The sequence below is a fragment of the Rhinolophus sinicus genome, linkage group LG05 (assembly GCF_036562045.2).
Source record: "Rhinolophus sinicus isolate RSC01 linkage group LG05, ASM3656204v1, whole genome shotgun sequence".
Lineage (NCBI taxonomy): Eukaryota > Metazoa > Chordata > Mammalia > Chiroptera > Rhinolophidae > Rhinolophus > Rhinolophus sinicus.
In genome coordinates, this window is record NC_133755.1 from 167,266,182 (window position 1) to 167,290,347 (window position 24,166).

Genomic DNA, 24,166 nt, shown 5'->3' on the forward strand with positions numbered 1-24,166 from the left:
AAATAGATGTACCCAAAGCACAACTCTTTTTTCTCTCTTATTAACCCTGACAACAATGTGTGAGTTGTCGTTAGCCCAGGGATATGTCTTTCCAATATGAATAAGAATTTGGAGGAGCAGAGAATTGAGAAGACCACTGCTCACATTTCCATCACAATACACTAGTTTTACCTGTTCTAGAAGTTCATGAAATTGAAAGCATGTAAACAGTCTTTCACACTGGTATTTTTTGCTCAGTATAATGTTTTTAAGATACATACATGTTGCTAATCCTTTCCTTTTTATATTGTGGAGTATTATGCTGTTGTGTGGAGTCTAGATTATGCTCTCTGAATTGAGTTTGAGTTTTCTTCTGGCAGACAGTTTATTTACAGTTCATCTTAATCCTATCAAGACTTGGTTCTAAGCGTTCTTAAATCAAGTCTAGAGTTTCCATTGCTCTAGGGTTAGGGTAGCTTTACCCTTAAAGAATGTCCTTTCTTGAGCCTCAGCTGAATGCCCTGTTTACTCATTAAATTTCCCTCATTTTGTCAGAATGCCAATGTCTCCTAACAACTGCGCAACCTTCAGAATCTTCATTACGCTCATGCTCTCCCGGTAGTTGTTTGCTAGGCCCTGTTAGGTGTTTGTACAGATGACGTTTAGAATTCAGTGAAAGACTCAGGTGGAACCCTGTGCATATTTCTGGGCTCTTTTGCTGCTCAGATGCCTCCTCTCTGGTACTCTGCCTCACAAATGGCAGTTGTCTCAAAAGGTCCAAAGTCAAATCTTTGCTTCCTGAATGTGACAATACTGCGGTTCACTGTTTGGAGTCTAATTCCTCGTGCCACAGTTAACTTTCTGGCAAGCAGAAATCTAGGGAAGTGGAGAGATCACCTTATATGTTTCCTTTCTCTCAAGGATCACAGTCCTGGGTTATCTGTTGCCCAATGGCTGCAAAGAGTTGATTTATACATTTCGTTCAATTTCATCATTTGTTATTCTTTGAGAATAAATCCAATGCCCATTGTTCTGTCATGGATGAAATTGGAATTTCCTTGTGTCAGTCGCTTATGTTCCCTCAATACACATTTAATGACTTAATTAAAAACATTTTTACTTTTATCCCTCCCGGTGGTACTTATATTGTTATTTACAAAGTAATGTAGAAATTAAAAATTAACGTGAAAGTTTTTAATAAGTGTGATAACTTATACACACATACTATTAAACACTAAAGAAGTCACATTATGTGATATTAATTTAGCGCCATTTGAATGGCACAGAATGACTGAAACATGTTGATTTATTGCATATTCTTTTAGCAATCACTGGTTGCTCAGAAGATACATTGTTCTGTGCAAGTCACAAACTTTTATAGTGAGTTTCTTTAAGGCCAGAATATTTCCAGGAAGCCAGTGATTTTTTTTTTTTTATGTCCTTAAAACAAATTGATGTGTTCTTTTGAGTGTCTTATAAAGGTATGCAATGTAGTCAATAATGAGTATGCATTTCACATATTTTAACTTAAACATAATATTTTTTCTATTCAGCTAGCAAACAAATTATTTTAAGTCATGTTTCATCCAAGAAAGAGCAAGAATTGTACAAGAAGAAACCTGCCCAGAGCAGTCAGAAGTCCTATAAAGGTAGACCTGGAAGTGCAGTAACAGACCCTGGTCAGTCTATTTCAGAAGATGAAACTATGAGTGTGGCCACTGTAGAAGAAAGTGCCAGCACACAACAGCAGGTATGTTTACATTATTCAATGGTACTGCTCCTAAAAATCTAACATCAATCACAATAATGCTCTTCCTAAAAACTGTCAATGTATAATGCTTTCGATATGCAATGCCATCAGTGCATAATCAAAATTGAATTATTGGACAATTTCTCTGTGCCAAGGTTTTCAAATATGTGGCAAATGTATTCTGTATACTAACCCTGTAATGTAGATGCAATTATCTTGTTATATGAGTTATAAAAGGCTATATAACTTTGAAAAGGGTCACATACAAACTGATTTGTATGACTTAAAGAAATCGAAAACAATGCATAAACTGTAACTTAATGCAACAGAAGAAAACATGACCTATGCATTGCAAAATAAAAAATTAAGACAATAAAATGGCAGAAATAAATCTTAATAAGACAGCAATTACAATAAATACAAATTGATTACTAATCAATTAAAAAGTTAAACATTTAAAGTTAGATGAAAACCAGTATCCAACTATAAGTAGTCTAAAAGGGATGCTTTCAAACAAAATGGCACAGAAAGCTTAAAGTTAAACCAAGAGAAAGCTATGATAATATCTTAATATCTCAATATATAGAATTCATGAAGGATATTACACAAAAATACAAGGAAGAATAAAGCAAGTAAATATGATCATAACAAACATCCAAGTACCTAACTACCCAGACTTGATAGATAAAAAGCAAACACTACAGAGAAAAAGAAGTAAGCTAACGATTAATGGTTGAAGAGTTAACACACATCTCTCAGAAATTGATAGATCAAGGTGGAAAAGTAAAATACTTATGACTGTTAGGATTTGACAAATTTAGTTATAAGCTTAATCCTTTAGATATCTGTATAGAACACTTAACATAATAAACAGAAAACATTTTTTTTTCATAACACACACAGGAAGCCTCAATAAAAAACAAACTATATTGTATTGATTTGAACAAAATGCAATGATATAGAAATTAATAAACAGCCTAAAATCCCATAAATGTAGAAACAAAATAAAATAAACAAAGTAATCCTCTATTTTTGATGTTTAAAAGAACATCAAAAAAGGATTATGAAATACAATGTACTCAAAACAATAAAAGACTATAAATCAAAATTTGTAAGCTACATCTAAAGTAGCATTCCGTAAAATGTTAACTTTTAAAATTAATTCATCAAAAGCATGAATGATTAAAAAAAAGCACCAAATGAGCTAAGCTACTTCAACAAAATGTTAGAAAAAGAGCAAAAGAAAAATATTTAATAACAATGAGGAACAAAATATAGCAAGATTAATAAACACTTAATTTTTAAAAGAATAATAAAGTAGACATGCTTATCATAAGAGCAATCAAGAAAGAAACTATAAACAAATTAAATACCTAACAAAAAAATAGGGTTGAGGTACAGCTCCAAACAACAGGTTTCTTAAAAAAAAAAAAAAAAAAAAAATTTAAAGTGTTATTCACAACTCTATGCTAGCAAATTTAAAACTTAGAGAAAATAGCATGATAAGTTACTAGGTTAAGGGGAGGAATGGCAAAACTGCCTCACTATAAAATAGAAAATATAATAATAATAATAATAATAATAGTAATAATAATAATAATAATAATAATAATAAAGAAGGAGAAGGAGAAGAAGAAGAAGAAATAAAACTGAAATGATCATTTAAGTCTTATCTTTCCAAAAAGCCACAGACCCAGCTGTCTTTATTGGATAGATCTAACAGACTTTCAAGAAGTAAATTGTTCTACAAAACAGAAAAAACAGTATAAACTTTCTCATCTTTTCTCAGAGATTAATGTAATCCTAATTCCAAAACTGATGAGTAACAAAAATAAAATAAATAAATTTTATTTACAAGCATGGATGCAAAAATTATAAATATTAGAATATATAGCAGGTTTTAGTGGGGAGGTGAGGATAAACTTTTATAGAGTGTGGTGTTATAGAGTTTCAAGAACATCTGATAGTACTTAATTAAATTATGATTGTATGATCCAGGAAAACATGCATTCATCTTATGTTTAAAATAATAAATTCCTAGGAACATGTTATATTTATTCTTACTGATTTTGCTTAAACATTGTATTTTATTTCAGAATTACAAGTATATCATACAGTGTTTGGTATTGTATAACAGTTGGCCTCTCACTGAAAATCAGCTGATGTTTGTTCAAGCACTAAAAGACTTAGAGAAAAATAATAACAAAGGTATGTCACCCTAAATATTATTTATGCATTTTATATTTTATATAAATATTTAATAGTAAATTTGTCGTGTGGTTATTAACACATTATTGCTTACAATCCATGACATTTCCTGTTTTGTTATTTGATTACATGTTGCAAAATTTTTACTAGCTTGGTTTATAAGGACCAAAAATATGAGATCGGACAATTAAGTTCGCGAGCTTGTTACAACGATGTTGCTAACCTTTTCTGTTATCAAAGGGATTATTTATTATGAATTTGTACCAACTGGACAAACGGTTAACCAAGTTTACTGTCTGGAATTGCTGAAGAGGCTGCGTGAAAATGACCTGAACTTTGCACCAAAATTCATGGCTCTTGCATCATGACAATGCACCAGCTCACGTGGCACTGTCTGTGAGGGAGTTTTTAGCCAATAAACAACTATATTGGAGTACCCTCCCCACGCACCTGATCTGGCCTCCAATGACTTCTTTCTTTACCCTAAGATAAAGGAAATATTGAAAGGAAGACATTTTGATGACATTCAGGACATCAAGGGTAATACGATGACATTCCATGTGGTCATTCCAGAAAAAGAGTTCCAAAATTGCTTTGAAGGGTGAACTAGGTGCTGGCGATGGTTCATAGCTTCCCAAGGGGAGAACTTCAAAGGTTACCATAGTGATATTCAGCAATGAGGTATGTAGCACGTTTTCTAGGATGAGTTTGCAAACTTAATTGTCTGATCTCATAAAGCAACTTTTTTTGACCAAAATGGTATGAAACTAGAAATCAATTACCAGAAGAAAATTTTAAAAAATCACAAATATGTGAAGATTAAATACAATGCTATGGAACAACCAATGTGCGCAAGAAGAAATCAAAAGTCAAATTAAAATAATACTAGGGACAAATGAAAATGGAAATGCAACATATCAAAATGTGTAGGATGCAGCAAAAACAGTTCTAAGAGGGAAATTCATTACAGTAACACCTAAATTAAGAAAATAAAAGACAGATAACAAATAACCTAACTTTACACCTCAAGGAACTAGAAAAAGAACAAAGTAAGTTCAGAGATAATAGTAAGAAGGAAATAAAAAAATGAAAGGGGAAATAAATAAAGTAGAAACAAAACAGACACTAGAAAACCTCAATGAAACAGAGCTTTTTTTGAAAAAATAAACAAAATAGACAAACTTTATTCTAGACTTACAAAAAAAATTGGACTCAAAATTAGAAATAATTTTATGCCAAAAAACTGGACAACCTAGGAGACATGGTTAAATTTCTGGAAACTTAAGACATACCAAGACTGAAACATAAATAAGTAGAAAATATAAATAGAACAATTATTAGTAAGGAGCTTGAATCAATAATAAAAAGCGCCGAACAAAGAAATGTCCAGGACCAGATGGCTTCAATGGTGAATTCCACCCAATATTTAAAGAATTAATACCAATACTTTTCAAATTCTTCCACAAATTATAAGAGAAAAGAGTATTTCCAAACTAATTTAATGAGCTCAGCATTACCCTGACACCAAAATGAGACAATGACACTATAAGAAAAGAAACTATAGCCCAATAGCCTTGATGACCATGATGCAAAATTCATCAATAAAATACAAGCAAACTGAATTCATCAATACATCAAAAGGATCATACACCATGAACAAGTGGGATTTATTCCACCGGACACAAGGATGGTTCAACACCCACAAATAAATCAGTGTGATACACCACATTAACAAAATGAAGGATAAAAGTCAGATGAAGAAAAACATTTGACATAATTGAATATCCATTCAGGATAAAAACTTTCGACAAATGGATATAGTGGGAACTTACCTGAACATAATAAAGGTCATATATGACAAGCCCATAGATAACATATTCAAAAGTAAAAAGCTGAAAACTTTTCTTCTAAGATCAGAAACAAGACAAAGATACCCACTCTTGCCACTTTTATGCAACAAGGTACTGGAAGCCCTAGCCAGATATATTTTAGGCAAAAAACAAAGAAAGTAAAACCATCTCTATTTGCAGATGACATGATATTACATGTAAAAAGCTCTGAAACTCTATGAAAGAAACCTGTTAGAACTAATAAATGAATTAAGTAAAGTTGCAGGATACAAAATGAATATAAAAAATCAATTGCATTTTCATATACAAATAATGAACTAATAAAAAGAAGAATCAAGAATAATTGTCATTTTCAATTGCAACAAAAAGAATAAAATACCTAGGTATAAATTCGTTAGAAGGAAGTGAAAGGTCTATACATTGAAAACTATAAGACATTGATGAAAGAAACTGAAGAAGAGCACAAAAAAATGAAAGATATCTCATGTTGTTATATTGGAAGAATTAATAGTTTTGTATTAGTTTTAGGTGTACAAAACAACATAGTGACTAGACGTTTATATACCTCACAAAGTGATAACCCTAACAAATCTATTACACATCTGACACTGTACATAGTTATTACAATATTATTGACTATATTCCTTATGTTGTACTTTATATCCTGTGATAATTTTTTTAAATTTTAGTTGACATTCAATATTATATAATAGTTTATATTAGTTTCAGGTGTACAAGGTAGTGGTTAGATATTCACATAATTTATAAAGTGATCCTCCCATCTGACACTATACATAGGTTTTATATTATTGGCTATATTCCCCATACTGTACTTTACATCCCCATGACTATTTTATAACTACCAATATGTACTTCTTAATCCCTTTACCTTTCTCACCCAGCCTCCCAAACCACTTCCCTTCTAGTTAGTAACCATCAGTTTGTTCTCTGTATCTATGAGTCTTTTTCTGTTTTGTTTGTTCATTTATTTTGTTCTTTAGATTCCACATATAAATGAGATTACACAATATCTGTCTTTCTCAGTCTGACTTATTTCACCTAGTATAATACCCTCTGGTCCATCCATGTTGTTGAAAATGGTAAGATTTCAAGGAATTAATATTTTAAAATGTCCATAGTACCCATAGACATATATAGATTCAATGCAATACCTATCAAAATTCCAATGGCATTTTTTTTCCCACAGAAATAGGAAAAAACAACCCTAAAATGTGTATGGAACTATAAAAGACTCTAAATAGCCAAATCAATCTTCAGAAAGAAGAACAAAGCTGGAGGAATTACACTTCCTGATTTCAAAATATAGCATCATGCTATTGTAATCAAAATATATGGTATTGTCATAAAAACAGATACAGAGACCAATGGAACAGAATTGAGAGCCCAGAAATAAACCCATGCATATATGACCATTAGTTTATGACAAACCAATAATATACAATGGAGAAAGGATAGTCTCTTCAATAAATGGTGCTTGGAAAACTGGTCAGACAAATGCAAAAGAATGAAACTGTACCATTGAATTTAATTACATCATACACAAATAACTCAAAATGGATTAAAGATTTGAACATAAGACCTGAAACCATAAAACCCCTGGCAGAAAACATAGGAGTGAGCTCTTTTACAGTGGCCTTGGCCATGATTTTTTTGGATGTGACACCAAAAGAGAAAGCACAAAGAAACAAGTGGGACTACATCAAACTAAAATGTTTCTGCACAGCAAAGGAAACCATCAACAAAATGAAAGAAACAGCCCATGGAATGGGACAAAATATTCTTAACTCATATATCTGATAAATGGTTACTATCTGAAATATATAAAGAACTCATACAACCCAATAGCAAAAAATAATCTGATTAAAATGGGTAGAAAAATTGAATAGTCACCTTTTCACAGAAGACATACATGGTGAAGAGGTACATGAAAAGGTGCATGACATCACTAATCAAAACCACAACAAGACATCATCTCTCACCTCTTAGGATGGCTATCATCACAAAAGACAAAAATAACAAGTGTTGACAAGAATGTGGAAAAAATGGAACCTTTGTTCACTGTTGGTAGAATGTGTAGTAGTGTAGCCACTATGGAAAAAACAATGTGGAGGTTCCTCAAATAATTAAAAATAGAACTACCATGGCATCCAGCCATCCCACTTGTGGGTATAAATTAGAAGGAAATGAAATCACTATCTCAAAGAGATAACTGTGCCCTCATGTTCATTGCAGCATTATTTGCAATAGCCAAGACATGAAAACAACCTAAGTTTCCATCAGTGGATGAATAGAAAAAAAATTGTAGTAGATATACACAATAATATTATTCAGCCTTATAAAGAAGGAAAACCTATTGTTTGCACCAACATGAATATACCTTGAGGGCATTAATCTAAATGAAGTACGTCAAACAGAGAAAGACAATGCTCTACAAACTAATGTATATATGGAATCTGAAAAAAAACAGAACTCATAGAAATATGAGCCTGAGAGGGGGCAAGAGGGTAAGGAAAATGGATGAAGGTGGTCAAAAAGCACAAACTTCCAGTTAGAAGATAAACAAGTTCTAGGGATGTAAAATATAGTGTGGTGACTGTAGTTGACAATACTGTATTGTATATTTGAAAGTTGCTAAGGGAGTAGATCTTAAATGTTCTCATCACAAGAAAAAAAATGTAACTATGGAAGGTGACAGATGTGACCTAAACTTATTGTGGAAATCATTTCACAATATAAACATGTATCATACCATTATGTTTCATACCTTAAACTAATACAGTGTTATATGTCTATTACATCTCAGTAAAACGTAACCCTCCAAAATGTTGACAACATATCCACACACAAACCTGCATGTGGATGTTTATGGCAGACTTACTCATAGTAGCCAAAATTTGGAAGCAATCATGATGTCCTTTAATAGGTGAATGGATAAACTGCGGTACATCCAGACAGTGGAATATTTGTCAGCTCTAAAAAGAAATGAGGCATCATGCCATGAAAAGACATGAAGCAACCTAAAATGCATATTATGAAGTGAAAGAAGCCAATCTGAAAAAACGCTACATAATGTATGATTCTAACTGGAAAAGATAAAACTATGGAGAAAGTAAAATGATCAATAGTTACCAGGAGTCAGAGTTGGGGAGGGATGAGTAGGTGGAGCCCAGAGGAATTTTAGAGTAGTGAACATAGTCTGCATGCCACTATAATGATGAATGTATGTCATTGTACATTTTCCCAAACCCATAGAATGTACAAAATGATGTTTGTGTGGAGGTGGGTCCTTTGTGACAAATGTCCCCCTCTGGTGTGGGATGCTGACAGTGGGGGAGGTTGTGCATGTTGGGGGTAGGGAGCATATGGGAAAATCTCTGTACTTTCCAGTCGACTTTGCTGTGATCCTAAAACTTCTCTTAAAAAAATAAAGTCTTAAAAAAGGAGGGGCATGACATAAAATGTAAAAGCCTCCATTTTTTTTTTTTTTTTGGACTCCATAATCCTCAGTCCCAATGCCCATAGTAACCACCATCGAAACTTTGTTTGTTTTATTCCAGAATTTTTAATGCCTGTGTATCCTGTACCTGATAAACACAAGTCTGTAGTTCTGATCACCCTCTAACAAACAGAGTGCTTTGCTTGTTTATTGTCTTTATTCCCTACTAGAATGGCCCCTTGAGAGTAGGGCGTTTTGTCAGTTCTTGCTTGTTTGATCTCTTGCATTAACCATCGTGCAGACTACACAAGCAGTAATTATTCCCTAATATTGGTTGAATGAGTGAATGAAAGGACACATGTAAGTTACTCTTATTATTATTGCCCTTATTCACTAATTACCAAAAAACTCTGCTCATGTATTGGCTTGCTTGTACTATGTGCATGGACTTGATTAGTTAAAGAGTCAATGAAGGTTTGTTTATTACTGAAGCTAGGAGAAAACTATTATTAGTGAGCTAAACCTTTATTCGAAGGGACAGATTCTAGTGTGGGACATAAAATTCAAAGAAAATTTATAAGAATAATTGACACTGAGAATCCCCATTTCCTTTCAAATATATTGAGTGTGTATCCATAGAACACTCTATGGGAATCCCTAACTTGCCTGCCTCCCTCACTGTCCTCCTCTCACTGGACCAGGGCTCTGCCTCGGCCTCATCGCTTTATCTCCAGAATCAGATAGAAGATGTAAGTAAATGCTTACTGAAGAAATGTATGAACATGCTATGCCAGGGACAGCAGGAGTGTTTAAGCGCTAATGGTGTCCTGGCCTGCTGTTCTAGAAAAGACTCTGGGGCTATTTCAGGGTCAGTGAGAAAGTCTTGTGATCCTTTACAATGTCTAACATGGACACATGTGAAGAAGTGGTAGCACCAGAGTTCATAGCTGCCACCTCTTTGCTATTCATGTTTTGTGTATAACCCCAGGACAGGCACACTCAAAGGCTCAACAATTATTTTTTGAACCAGTGGCTGTGCTACTGCGTACTAATGATGTACTTAAAAACCCCAAAGTCAGATAGCCTTTCACACATTCTCTAGGTAAGCTCATGAAATATAAATTTTGCTGAAACATCTCTTCATTCTGCCTCAACCTCCCCTCCCAGAGGTGACACCCCCACTGCCCAGCACCACTAAGTATCTGAAATACAGTGTAGGTAAGACTTCAACCTAGAATTCTTATTTACCAGAAGAGAACACAATTAATGTATGAATAAATGTCATGGAAGCGGAAAGTGTGCAGGGCACCTCTCGGACTGAATATGTCTGTTGATCCACTCATTGTGCTTGCAATGGCAGTTAGCTTCAGCCCTCACTGCCCTTGTGACATGCTTCCTGAGCTGTCACTTGGAGCCCTGTCCTCTTCTCTGGGTCCTTAGCTACAAAGGATTTCTGACCTCACCTAATTCTCTATCTCTGCCTTAATGGATTACCAATAGCTATGAATATGAGCAACTTAATTATTTTGAAATTGACCACCTACACCCAATATTATACTAAAGATGATAGTAGCCAAAGCAATTAAGCAAGAAAATGAACAGAAATCATTTAGATTAGAAACTAATTAGATAGGGATGGTTGCATAATCTTCTGAATATACCAAAACCCACTGATTTATACTCTTAAATGGTGAGTTTATGGTATGTGAATTATTTCTCAATTTTATAAAAGGGAGTCACAGAGATTTTTCTAAAAGATCTTTTTTTTTTTTTTTGCTTGTTAAAAAAGAACAATCCAAACACCTTAGACTAACCTTTTTTTTTTTTTTAACGTGCTCTCTTGTTCCTACATGTTATGATTTTATTGCTATAATTCACTGGTTTCCATTTTTATGTCTCTCTAGCTCATGGAGAGAAACATGAGGAGTTAATTCCCTTAGGAAGCCCAGATTCTCATGCTATTAGTGAGGGGCAAAAATCTTCAGGAACATCCAGAACAAGGAAAGGCAAAGAAAAGTCTTCTGAGAAAGAAAAGACAAGCAAAGAAAAACAAGCACCTCGCTTTGAGCCTCAGGTGGGTGTGGTACTTTTTCTCATTGGAGTCACTTAATAAATTTAGGTTCATTGGGTCATTAGTTGCCCATCTCTCCTGAGAACAAAAGTGAAAAATTCTACTTCCCTGGTTTCAGCAGCTATCTAGATTCCTTAAGGATGTTCCATGGATGTCTTCTGTAAGTAGCCTTCTCTAGTTTAGTATCAAAAAGCATTAATTGAACTTTCAATATGTAAAACACTGTTTGGGGGACTTGAGTTTCTGTTATTAATATTATACAGGTCTTACCCTCATAGAAGTCACAGTACAATGGAGGAAACTGAAAATAAACAGAGAGTTTAATGCTAGATATTGCATGTGCAGTGGTAGAAAGGACAGGTGTCCATTCTAGCTTCTCTGTAGAGGAGCAGATTCCTGAACAGAGTCAATGGGCAAAGATATGCTGAGGCAAAATCCAACACAATCTGTGTTTTTTTTTAAATTTTAATTATTAAAGTATGAAATATGAGGCTGGAGGGTTAAGTAAGGGTCAGATCGAGGAGCACCTCATTAGAAGTCTGGGACTCCATCAGTCCAGGGCTCCTGATTACGATTCTTTCAGGGTTAGTTAGGTAATTATACTGATTAGGGATAAAAAAGAAGTCGTGGTGGCAAATTTGTGGAGTGCAAGCACAGGCCTAAAGATAATCAGCTTCAAGTTATTTAAAAACACTGTACACAAAATACCTATGAGGACAAAATCTTCCCACCATTTGTAATCATTGCTTAAGCTAAGCAGAGCTGGGAGGTGAGAGGTTTAAAAAGTGTATTACCATGATCAGATTTATATTGCAGATAACCTGGTGATTTTTAAGGGTATGAACTTAAAGGGGAAAGCTAGGAATGGGGAAAGCATCTAAGAAAATACTATAGTAGTCCAGGTAAAAGCGTGCAAGCTATACCGAGTACAGATCAAAAGAAAGGAAGAATAGGACAAATAAAGTTCTAGGCAACAAACAGGTTATATAATTATTAATCCACGTGGATGCTAAGGAGCAAGAAAGAATAAAGGATATCTCCCAGGTTTCCAGCTGGATTAACTAAATAGGGTATCGGTACCACTAGTAAAATAGGCACTAAAGAAAAATGAACAAACTAGGAGATGATGACTTGGTTGTCTCGACTTCAGTAAAAGAAAAACTTGTCCACTTGCATTTCCAAGATTTAATTTCTTAGCTCTTGGAGTCTCCTCTTGGAAACACTGGGGAGTAAATAAGCCATACCTGGGGGTAAGAGGGAACTGAGGGTGTGTGTGCCCAGATTGCTGCTCTTCTGGTTGTATTGGAAGCTCAGCTGATGCAGGCCAGCCCCAGCGCATGCCAAGGCCAGGAAGAGGCGAATCACCACTGCTGCAGAAGCAATTGCTGCTGGTATCCCATAATGCAAAGCCTTTTGGAGAAGCAGAGGAGCAAGAAACTGCATTTTTGTGCTCACCAAAATGTTATTGGAAGATAAGCCACATCAGTCTACAAAGAGGATTACGTACACGAAAAGTAAGATGTAAATAGACCAAAAGCGAACCATGTACTTGAAGTAGCACTGAAACTCTCCAAGCAATGTATTGGAATTTCCAAACTTAGAACTTCTGTTCCAGAGGGACTTACAAAAGTGAGTATTCATGTCCCATTTTCAAAGTGCTTTGAACTTTGTTTCAAAGACTGTTTCTAGCAATCGAAATGAAATGACTTTACATTTAGCTCAAGGTAAGCCAAGTTCTTGAGTATTAAGAAGAGTATGAGACGGTGGCAGGTTGAAACAGAAAAATCTTAAACAAACCATGAAATCTCTGAAAAATAATATGGTGTTAAATTAGCAGGAAAGCATTTTCCAGAAAAGAGAAGTCATGCTATATATGAAGATGAAGATATACAGTAAACAAAGCCTTTTTCTTTAAGCAAATAATTTAACCACAACATTTGGAGAGTCATCCTACTTTTTATCAAATCATATTAATTCATACATCAAATCTGCAGAAACAATATCTCAAAAAAAAAAAAAAAAGAAAAAAGAAAAGAAACATTTTCAGGACAAATCAGAAATGGAAGATAAAAATGTTGAAGAAAGGAAATGCAGTTCTCCTGATACTGGCGTCCTGTCAGATAAGAAGCGAGGCTCAGAATCTTTGTATACTGTGGACAAGCTTGCAATTCCCAGTGGGACTGACACCTGAGGTTCTCCAAGTTTCTACTATACAAAGCACTGCTAACTTTCTCATCCCGCTAAGGCATACAAGCTTTAGTAGGTGGTTAGCTGGTGGGCTTTTCCCCACATTAAAGTATGGTTCAGTCAGAAGAGTCAGTCAGAAGAGGAAGTGGGATTGAAACTGAGCAAGCTATAAGCAAAGACAAAAACACAGAGGAGAAAAAGCATTTATCTCCTCAACAAGGAAAGATTGCAAGGGTGAGTGATTGATGACAGAACTTGGGCATTAATTCAAGCATTAAGAAAATTGACCCAAACAAAGCTCTGCATTAAGAGGGTTGAAAAATTGACTTTTCGTCTTCTAGAATTTCCTGAGGGAAAGGAGTGGCTGGCCAAAAAAAGAATTATTCTACATTTATTGTGACTGAGACAAATTAAAGGATGGCATTCTTTAGGCAGCAGTTAGAGAAATTTTGGCCTTGGTTGGCTGCGTGAATCTAGTGAAAGGAAGGGGATTTCTAATTCAAGCAGTGGATGGTGGAGGAACAACGGGTGAGGTTGGTCTTCTGACGCTGTGAAAGTTGGTTGACCTTTATTCAAAAGCCAGTTCATTAGCTCTTCAGCTGCATTTATGGTGTAAGCACAGGTGCTCTATTAACTTTCATGTTGGAATTGTTTCATACGCCCTTCTATCAATGTGAAGAACTTCATGGAAAATTAGGCTCAATTGTGTTTCCACAAAATGTCATTGTTGAAACAGTAAAAATGAGTTGGAGCTATGCATTTTAAGACAGTCAAACATAGGGAAATATTCTTAAGGATAGAATAGGATATGCACTAATGACTGAAACAGCGAGAAATCCCACACATCCTAAAGTAGCTGCAGTAAGTACTATGATAAACAGAAGGAAGATGGCAACAGCTTTTATGTTCAGGAACGATGGTCATTTTCATGGAATCAACTCTTACTATTTAGGAAGCTGTTGGTATAAAATGTGGCAGACCATTAGTACCTCACCGGCTGCTTCAGGCTACTTTGTAGAGTGTGTATTTGGGAAATGATTTTCCTCAAGATGAAGGTTTGCTTCTGAATAACTCCTCAGCATTAGTTGTGCATGACTGTAAATGTCTTTGGCCAGACGTCTCATTAGAATGCACCATATCTAATGGGCGTGGGACATTATGAGAGTGATGTGAGAAACACCATGACGTTCGAGCACACAAACTTGAAAACCAAGCTGTCCAATGTTATCAACAATGCTACAGACATAGAAGTCCATATTATGCTTGATAATCTATGATTTCTGACACCTATTTTAGATTCAATCCTGTCATGTTGAAAACGTAAAGCTAATGTCTTAAAAATTTACGGTACTTAGGTTTTCACTAGCTAGCTACATTCTACAATCCATATGCTGCCTTTATCTGTAATACCATCTAACAAAATGTGGAAAAATGAAATTTTCTATATCAAAGGACAATTACATTTGAAGTGTGAAAGAACCAGATACAGCTTTCTGTTCAAAATTTGTTTGTTTCAACATTGTTTGGTTCAAAAACAGGTAAGCTTTAATCAAGCACTTTTTCCCCTTGAAACTTCAAAATAAACTTTTCTAGATGCAGTTCCAGTTTTTTATTCCCTGTTACAAAATCATTATTTGAATTCATTGAGAAAATATTCCTATCATTAACAAAAACAAACTATTGATGTTTAAAACAAATAAGCTTACCTGGATTCATAAATTTGCATAAGACATGTGGTCCTCCCTTAGTCTTTCAGTGTCCTCTTCCCTCATCAAAACTTGATTCCCAAAAAGTTGTTCATAAACTTATTTGTCCAGCAATATAAAAGATGATGAAAGCTTATGTACTATATTTTAAAAGGAAGAAATAAAAGAATTTCCAATTGTGAGATTTAAGTTCTCATCAGAATATTAGGGAAATATTGTAGAAAACAACTGCAAGTGAAAACTCTATTCAGTGGCCCCTCCAACCCCCACTTCTCCACCTACATTATGGATAATTAGGGATAATTGACATTGTTTCAGTCTTTGTCTAAAGTTCTTAGGAACCACATCAGGCTCAAGCCTCTCTCCCTACCAGACAGCCACCATTGGGCTTCACTCATAGAGACGCTTTCAAGTCCTATGTCCATGAACTCCCAGCCTGAAGTCCATGAAAGTGATACTATGAGACATCAGCATGTTGTTAACTTGCGTAATGAATATACAGAAGGTGCCAAACACATGTGTACACATTTTAAGAAAGGAAAAAACTATTGAAATTGTAATACTCAATGTATACCAGTAACAAAAGATAAATACAAGTCACGTGTGACTTCTGCAGTTATAAGAGGCACTCAAAGTGGTCACCATCAGTGTTCAGACACTTCTGATTACAGTGAACTATTGCTTGAGCAACATTGACAGAAGTGTTCAGTTGTATACATTTTTTTGGCACCCCTGGTATATCAAGTAAAATATCCAGACTTAGAAATGATCAACTGTTCCTACCCTCATTTTGTGTAGAGATGCTATGAGTGAGCCTAACCGTAATTTAATTTTTTTTTATTTAGGTAAATTTTGCATAGAGCAAAGTGCAAAAATCTTAAATATATAGTTCAGTGAGTTTTGACAAGTGCATTCACCATGTAACCCACGTCTCTATCAAACTGTAGATTATAAACTTAGAAATTCCCTCAAATCTCTTTTCAGTGGATTCTGTCATCCCCATACCTCACCCCCAAGCAACAGTTTTGATGCTCTGGAATGTCACACAAATGAATAACATAAGAAGCATTCTTTTGTCTCAACTTTTTTTATCTCAGTATAATGTCTATCTGTGAGATTAAACCACACTGTAGTGTACAGCAGTTTATTACTTTTTATGTTAACTAGTATTAGATTATATGAACATATTACAATTTGCTTATCCATTTATTAACTAATAGACTTTTATGTTGTTTCCTTGTTTTTTTTTGTTTTGTTTTGGGTTTTTCTTTTTTTTTCTCTTTTTTTTTTTCTTTTTGCTATTATGAATGAGGCTGTAATGAATATTCTCATCTAGGCCTTTTTGTAAATATATGTTTTCATTTCTCTTGGGTAAATACTTAATAGAGAAATTATGGATCACCAGGTTAAATCTAGACCTCTTTGAAAGGAGGAAAGCATATGACCTGTAGGTTTTTACTTTATCAGATGTCTGCTGTTCACTCTCAACAAGAAGACCCAAATAAACCCTACTGGATTTTGAGGTTGGTCACTGACTACAATGAAGCAGACTTTTTTGAAGTGAAAAAAGATACAGAACGAGCAGATGAAATCCGAGCCATGAAGCAAGCCTGGGAGATGACTGAGCCAGGAAGAGCCATCAAGGTCACTTTTCATTCCTAGTCATGGTCAGAAGGAAGAGCCATGTTGGTGAAACCATATAGTCTTTCCTTTAGAAATGGTATCTAGAATTTTCTCCAACATTAACTAATTAGACATTAAGACCACATTTGGACACACTGTAAAATGTTACCCTCCTGATACCCTGATGACTTGCAAAAGCAAAGCACATAATGGTGCCACTTATTGGCCCAAACTGCAGGGTACCTCATTCTGTCACGTAGTCTGGACTTGACACTGTCTGTCCCAAGTAAGAAAGCATAAAATGTTTTATATGTGCTTTGTACTTTGAATACCGTTAGGTCGATGCCTTAGGCACATGCCACCCCTTTTATACTCGTATACATACCTCATGTCTCCTCCACCCCATATTTTATATAAGAATCATCGCCATAATGAAACATTATTATTTATAGGTGTTTCAGTCCCAACTCCGGGCTTTTGAGGCCAATGAAAAAGGTTCAGGAGCCACTGGATCTAAGTATACTAATTGTAGGACTGTTTTTTCATTAGTTCTCCAAAATAACTGTCAAAATCATGGATGGTTTGGAATTTGAATTTATTTCATAATTAATAAGAGCTGGCTTAGTTCAAACTGTCATATTCATTCTCATTTTCTGTTTCTTTTTTGTTTTGTTTTGTTTTGTTTTTTGAGTATTATTAAGATGTTGTTGTCTGTACTGGTTGTTGATAATGTTTGTTTGTTTTTTGTTTGTTTGTTTTTTTGATAATGTTTGTTCTTTAGGCTTCTCAAGCTCGTCTGTATTACCTCAGCCGGTTCATTAAGAAAATCCCAGATGCCGAGAGTGTGCCTGTGCCTGTGTCAGAAAGCCACGCGAAAGCAGGGGAAGAAGGTCAGTGAACCCTGCCCCGGCTGCCTCAGAACACAGCGCTGTTACCTGTACTTCTTAAAGGAGAGTCAACTAGCATGCTTAGTAAAAAGAAAACATTTCAGAATCTATTTTCCTACAGGATTGTAAAAAGTCACACACTGTCATATAAGAAAATAGATGCTGAAATTTTTTGTTTAGCAGATGTTTTACAGTTTCCCCAAGTAGATAAGATTTCCCCCAATTAAGAAAAAATGAAACCAGAAATAAGGGTGCAACCTGGTTAGAAGGTAACAGTATGCAAACTTGAAGATGGGCCTCCGACTATAAATCTGGCACCTTTCTAATAACAATAACAATAAATAATGACAATAAATATCATAGTATTAAAGGTAACTATTTTTATGGAGTGATTGCCTTGGGCCTGGAACTGTGAAATACTAATTATTTTATTTAATACTCACATCAACCCATTGATATTTAACATTATTTTTAACTCACCAATAAGGACAAAGGCCCAGAGTAATTTGCTCAGTAATCTGCTAAGTTCACAAGATATCCAGGGACAGAGCAAGCATACAGACAGAACTCTCCATCGTCCCACTGTCTTCTTACCAACACCTGGCTGCTTCCATCTATTACCACACGGGGCTGCCCAGGGAGGCTGAAGACATTCACATCCCAAAACAGGCTTTTCTGCTTTTACATCTTCAGGAGTATAATTCAGTAATTGTTATAAAAATAATGTCCCTTAACTTTTCATATAAACAGTATAGACAACAAATAACAAATCCTGTTATCCTGGGATGGGCCCTGTTCAAAGTGCTTTATGTTTATTATCTCACTTTAAGTTACAGCAACTATCATATAGATATTACCATTCCCATTATACAGATAAAGAGACCTAAGCTCAGAGAGTCACCTTAGTTTTTCTGAGTCACATCTAAAAGGTAACAACAATGGAATTTAAAATATTTCTAACTCCTAAGGTATTCACTCCTCTAATTGAGAAACTTAATGTAATGTTAGGAATACATGGGTGAATAGACTACAGTTCTTGTCTTTTAAGCTCTAGATTTTATTATTTTTAAAAATGTATTGTTACATGTAAAAGAAAAACTATTGCACTGGACATTTATTTGAAAAGGCAGGAAGACTTTATTCAACACTATTGCAATAGGAGTCAAGACTGTTGCAATCAGAGAGGGAGATTGAACTCAACTCTGAATACAACAAGGACAAGTGGGGATTTATATTCAATAGTCAGGGAGTGGAGGGAAAATTACTCAGAGGAACTTGGTTAAGGAAGAGGAAATTGATTAAATATCAAAAGTGTGGGAAGAGAAGCTTGGTTGGTATCAAGGGTGGAGAAGGATCCTAGATAAATTGGTTTAGCAGGATCTTTTGCTAAAATTGGGATTCTTCCTAAGCCAATGACAAGGCCTAGTGGAGAACAGTGCTCAAGGAGCCTGACCTTGTCATACAACATACATGCAATAAAGGCATTGATCTTCTACAGCTTGAGGAATTTTTGCATATATGTACACTCAGGAATCACCAGATCAAGCAAGGTATAAACACTTAATACATCCCCAAAGTGCTTCCCACTCCTCTTCCCAGCATTTCCTTCCTCAAGGTAAATACTAGTCTGACCTCTATTACCATGAATTAATTTTGCCTGTTCTTTTTTTTTTTTTTAATTTTATTAGTTTCAGGTGCACAAGACAAAGCAAAACTTAGACGTTTATCATTTATATCCCTCACACTGTGTGAACCCTCCACCCCCTATCCACTATCCCTCTGACCTCGCACAGAGCCAATACATTTCCACTGTCTCTATTCCTAATGCTGTACTCCGCTTCCTGTAACAATATACATACAAATATATAAATATACATATATATGTATATTTATATAAAATTATAGTTGTCATTCAGTATTGTTCAGCTTCAGGTATACAGTGCAGAGATCAGGCATCTACATCATTCCTGAGGTGGTCTCCCAAATGGGACACGTGTCCATCGGATACCCTACAACATCTTTACATTATTGATTACATTCCCCAAATTAATTTTCAAAACCCCGTGGCCATCTCGTGGTTACCGACTATTTTCTAAACGTCTCACCTTCCCCTTATCCCCATCCCCCCGCCCTTCTAGCAACCCTCAGTTTTTCCTCTACGTCTCTAAAACTGTTTCTGATTAGTTCATTCACTTATTATTTTCTTTAGATTCCGCATATAAGTGAGATCATATGGTATTTGTCTTTCTCTGTCTGACTTATTTCACTTAACATAATGTTCTCTAGGTCCATCCATGTTGTTGCAAATGGTAAGATTTCTTTCTTCTTTATGGCTGCGTAATACTCCATTGTATAAATGTACCACAGTTTCTTAATCCAGTCATCTACCGATGGGCATTTCGGTTATTTCCATGTCTTGGCTACTGTGTATAGTGCTAATTTTGCCTGTTCTTGAACTTCTTAGATGTGTATTTGAACTCTTACGATATATATACCCTATATGTCTTGATATTTAGAGGTTCTATTTCTTCTCATGTCAAGATTAGTAAGTGTGTTTTCAAAAAAAAATTGTCTATTTTATCTAAGTTAAACTTCCTGGAAAATTTTTTATTTTAACCTTTTTTTTTTTTTTTTTTAAATCTCAATCAGTCTTGTTCTAGGGGTGCATCGATTTTAATATATTTTTAAAGAACCAACTTTGACTACTGAATGGCTGCTTTTTATTTCTCCATTTCTCCATGCTCTTAACGACTAACTTATTACTGCCTTTCATTCAAAGCAGAATGTAACACCAGTTACAACACCTGCAATTGATAAATAGAGGGAAAATATCTGCATAATGTGGTTGTTGTGGTAGGTTTTAGAGTTTTTCTTTGGCACAGGGATGTGGAACAGTGGGAGTAGAATTATGGTGTTAAGGAAAATCCTTCCAGCTTTTCAACTTCACAAGCAAGATCCCTTTTCGCTTCTATTTTAAGACAATTTTAGATAAGTGACTACACCCAGGGCTCCCTCTCCAGAGAGGAGAGTCCCGTCCATGCCCGACTCTCAACGTGGGGCAGGTTACACTTCACCAAGGCCCACACTAACAGCAGCCCCAATGGTTCAGATATCCCATTTCCATTTGTAATGTCTCACCTCCAAAAAACCTCTGTTTATATGTCACCTTTTCATATCCTGACGCAACTTCTAGACACACTGGCTGCCTGGGTGGGCCACGTCATCTTCTGAGGTACCAATGATTGCGTCTGCTAGTGCTGTGGTTAGAAGTTGCAAAGATTGAAGTCTTCTGCTCCTAATCTGTGCTCTCATAGCCCTGTTACTTTTTGCATGTGATTTCATAGAATGAAGGTTCTTTTTTTTAGTAATGCGTGTGCCATGTTGTAATAGAAACACCTGCAAGTTCCATAAAAGAGCCAGAAATAAAGAGTCCTGGGAGTTCAGAGAGCAAAGAGCCAACACAATCAGGGAGTATGCTGTGGAAGAAGTGGCAAATGACCAAGAGCTTAAAGGATCTGGCAAAATCGATAAGTGGTGAAAGTGGAGGAGCAAGCCTGGCAGTCAAGGAGGAGCAGACCATGCGGAAGGAAAATATCAGTAAGTGTCAGGCTTGTCGGTAGGATAAATATGTATTTTGAAATAAAAATTCTGGAAAAAAATACTTCAACCTATGTCGAGGGTTCCATAATAGACAAATATGGACTTGGGATTCATAGGTCTTCATGTGGCTTATCACAGATGATCATCTGCTCAAGAGCCTGAGTATTAAATACTTATCCTAAAGATAAAAATAGGCACTGAAAAAAAGTGTAAGGTATAATTTTGTATAGTTTGCTGTGTCTACAAATATTAAAAGTAAAATTGCAGTGATCACATACACAGTGGTCACTAAACACAGATCCTTTTTGTTTTATCTATAATATGCTACTTGGTAGATTTTTTTTCTCTTTTATGAAAAATTTTAAATATTTGGTTTCTAAAACATGGGAAGAGAACAATTTTCAGTGGTGCACAAGCCATACTGACTTGGTTCATTTTTGTATAACATGGATTCGTATTTATTCACTAAAATGAACTCAAGTTTTTGATGGAAGGTGTTACAGAGAAATGTCTGTATTGGAAGTACAAGCAACTCCTCTCTTAGACTTCCTGTGGCTAAAGGGGTTTAGTGTAGATTGATACAGTTGGAAAGAGTAAATTGGGCTGCCCATGGGAAGCTCCATTCCACTGCTCATTCCTGAGTTGGAAGCACTACTTATGAGTGAGGAGTGCTAACCCAGTTGGCCAGTTCTAGGGTTCTGTGATCATGGCCCATTTGCCTCTCACATCAGGTTACATCCTCCAATTACACCTGTATCAATAGTAAAATCTTACTTTTTTTCTTTTTCTCTACTTGTTCAGAACCCAGGCAGAAGAAAAGAATATTTCGGAAGGCAGCATCCTCAGAAATGCCAACAATGGTTCTCTTTTCAAAATTGTTAGACCAGTCTGAGAATTTAAAAATTAAGTGCTGTTTATGGTTAAAACATGTCCTTGAGTGATTTCCACAGTGAAGTGGGAAACTCAAAGGGCTCTTTTATTATAGTACTAAGAGATTCTGATATTGAACCAGTATTTTGAAAGTTAGCACTCATTTAATAGATAATGCATGGACAGCACTAAAATTTATTAGAATAATATATATTATTTTATGTTAATATTTAATTAGTGGAGTGCTTTGGCATATTTATCTCAGTTAAGCCTCTGTGGGCTAGATAAAGCATATATTATATCTCTGCCTCAAAAACTGAAGGAATTGATAAACAATGAGTCGTCCAAGTGCAGGAAGCTGACAGAGTTTGGAAGGAATCAGGACTCAATCCATAGTTCTTTTTATTCCACTAGTTGTGATCTCTAATCAAACACAAACTTTTTTCCACACGTAAAGCTCTACCAATTGAAAATACAATTAAATTCTGATATCAAATTGATTATTTACAAGCTAACAAAATAACCGTTAAGTGAGAACATGGAATTACATCACACCAGCCTGGGACAGTGTGTCCTTGCAGTCATAGTGCAGATTTCATTTTTTCCCCAGCACCCCTTAGCAGGGTTGTGAAGGTCTAGAACATGTACTTTAATGTCAGCTCTCCTGCTTCTTATTTCTTCACAATTGTGGACACCGGAGTCTTCAGACATTTGCCTTCAAGTTTGCATAACTATAAAAGAGTGTACTTTTGGGTGGGGAGGAAAAGGCAGCAAACAGGGAGGAAAGGTAAGAGTAAGCAGGAATGGAGGACCTTGGCCACAGCAGCCTGCCCTCAAACAAAAATTTCTTCAAAACATTCTTACATATGTTTTATTATAATTTTAATTTAATGTAAAATGGTAAGTTTAATTATACGCCATCAAGAAAAATTGACTCCCTCTTCCTCCATTAAGAGATATGCTCTTGTATGGTTCTAGTACATCCTATATCTTTGAAACATTGCCAGGTACCACAGGTACTATAGTTGTAGAAAGAATCCTGCTGGAGAACCATGGGTCTGGGTATCAGCTGTTATCTGGAACTCAATGTATTGATCCCACTTCTGCTGTTGGTGTACCACAAATTGGCCCTCATTCCTCGAGAAGCATCATCCACGAGATGATAGACTCTGTAAGAGCTTTATGTGGTGTGGCCTCTACATTCCCATAGATATTTTTGACTTCCTAAAAGCTTATTCTTGCTACCTCCTATTTTCATATAGTAGGTAACTTAGGACAACTTCCCTTATAATGTCAGAGGTCATATAAAAAATATCATTATGTGTTTCACTCCTAAGCATTCTCCCCTCAACACCAAGCCATCATCAAGTCAAAAGTCCAAACATTATTTTCAACTTCCCTTTTATTTCTGGGGGTCTCAGGAAAGTGCTTCTTCCAGAGGTTAGAGATGATCACTGTCTTTATTCCCAAATTTTTTCCCCAGGCTTCACCGTCTGTCAAGCTACTTTTTCACCATGTCTTTCAAACAGTGACTCTCATACTATACATGGTGAAGGAAGTTTTCTCTCCTGGTCTGCTACAAACTGAAACTTGGTAAAATATAATAACATGACCCAGTGAAGATCAATTGTTACAAAAATATTTCTAAATGCATACTCTCACTTTTAGAATATATCCCATAAGGAACCAGTTTATAGATGGAAGACGGCACATGCGCACGCGCGCGCACACACCCACACACACTTTGAGCTGCAATTTTCTAGAGGTCTGAGACCATCATACTACAATCACACCCTATTTTGGTACAAAAGAGTTTTGTAGATGAACATGAAGATTAACCTTCTTTGCCCCTTTCCCACCCTTGCTGTTTAAACATATATTGTTTGGTGGGATATAAGAAAACACAAAATCTAATTAATTAGACAATATTTTCATTCCAGTAAGAGTCAGCAGAGTTGGTGTCTTATAGAAAGAATTA

At 35.4% G+C, this 24,166-nt stretch overlaps 1 protein-coding gene and 1 pseudogene across 1 annotated transcript in view; both read left to right on the forward strand.

The window, feature by feature from the left end:
• ADGB (androglobin) overlaps positions 1-24,166 on the forward strand; it is a 140,820-nt gene that overhangs the window by 106,532 nt on the left and 10,122 nt on the right. Inside the window, exons 28-33 of the mRNA XM_074333688.1 lie at positions 1,533-1,729; positions 3,826-3,937; positions 11,149-11,318; positions 16,676-16,852; positions 17,613-17,721; positions 21,109-21,315. Of these exons, the coding sequence (XP_074189789.1) occupies positions 1,533-1,729; positions 3,826-3,937; positions 11,149-11,318; positions 16,676-16,852; positions 17,613-17,721; positions 21,109-21,315 (972 nt within the window). The remainder of the gene's footprint in view (positions 1-1,532; positions 1,730-3,825; positions 3,938-11,148; positions 11,319-16,675; positions 16,853-17,612; positions 17,722-21,108; positions 21,316-24,166) is intronic.
• Positions 12,940-14,826, forward strand: LOC109455391 (calcium-independent phospholipase A2-gamma; annotated as a pseudogene).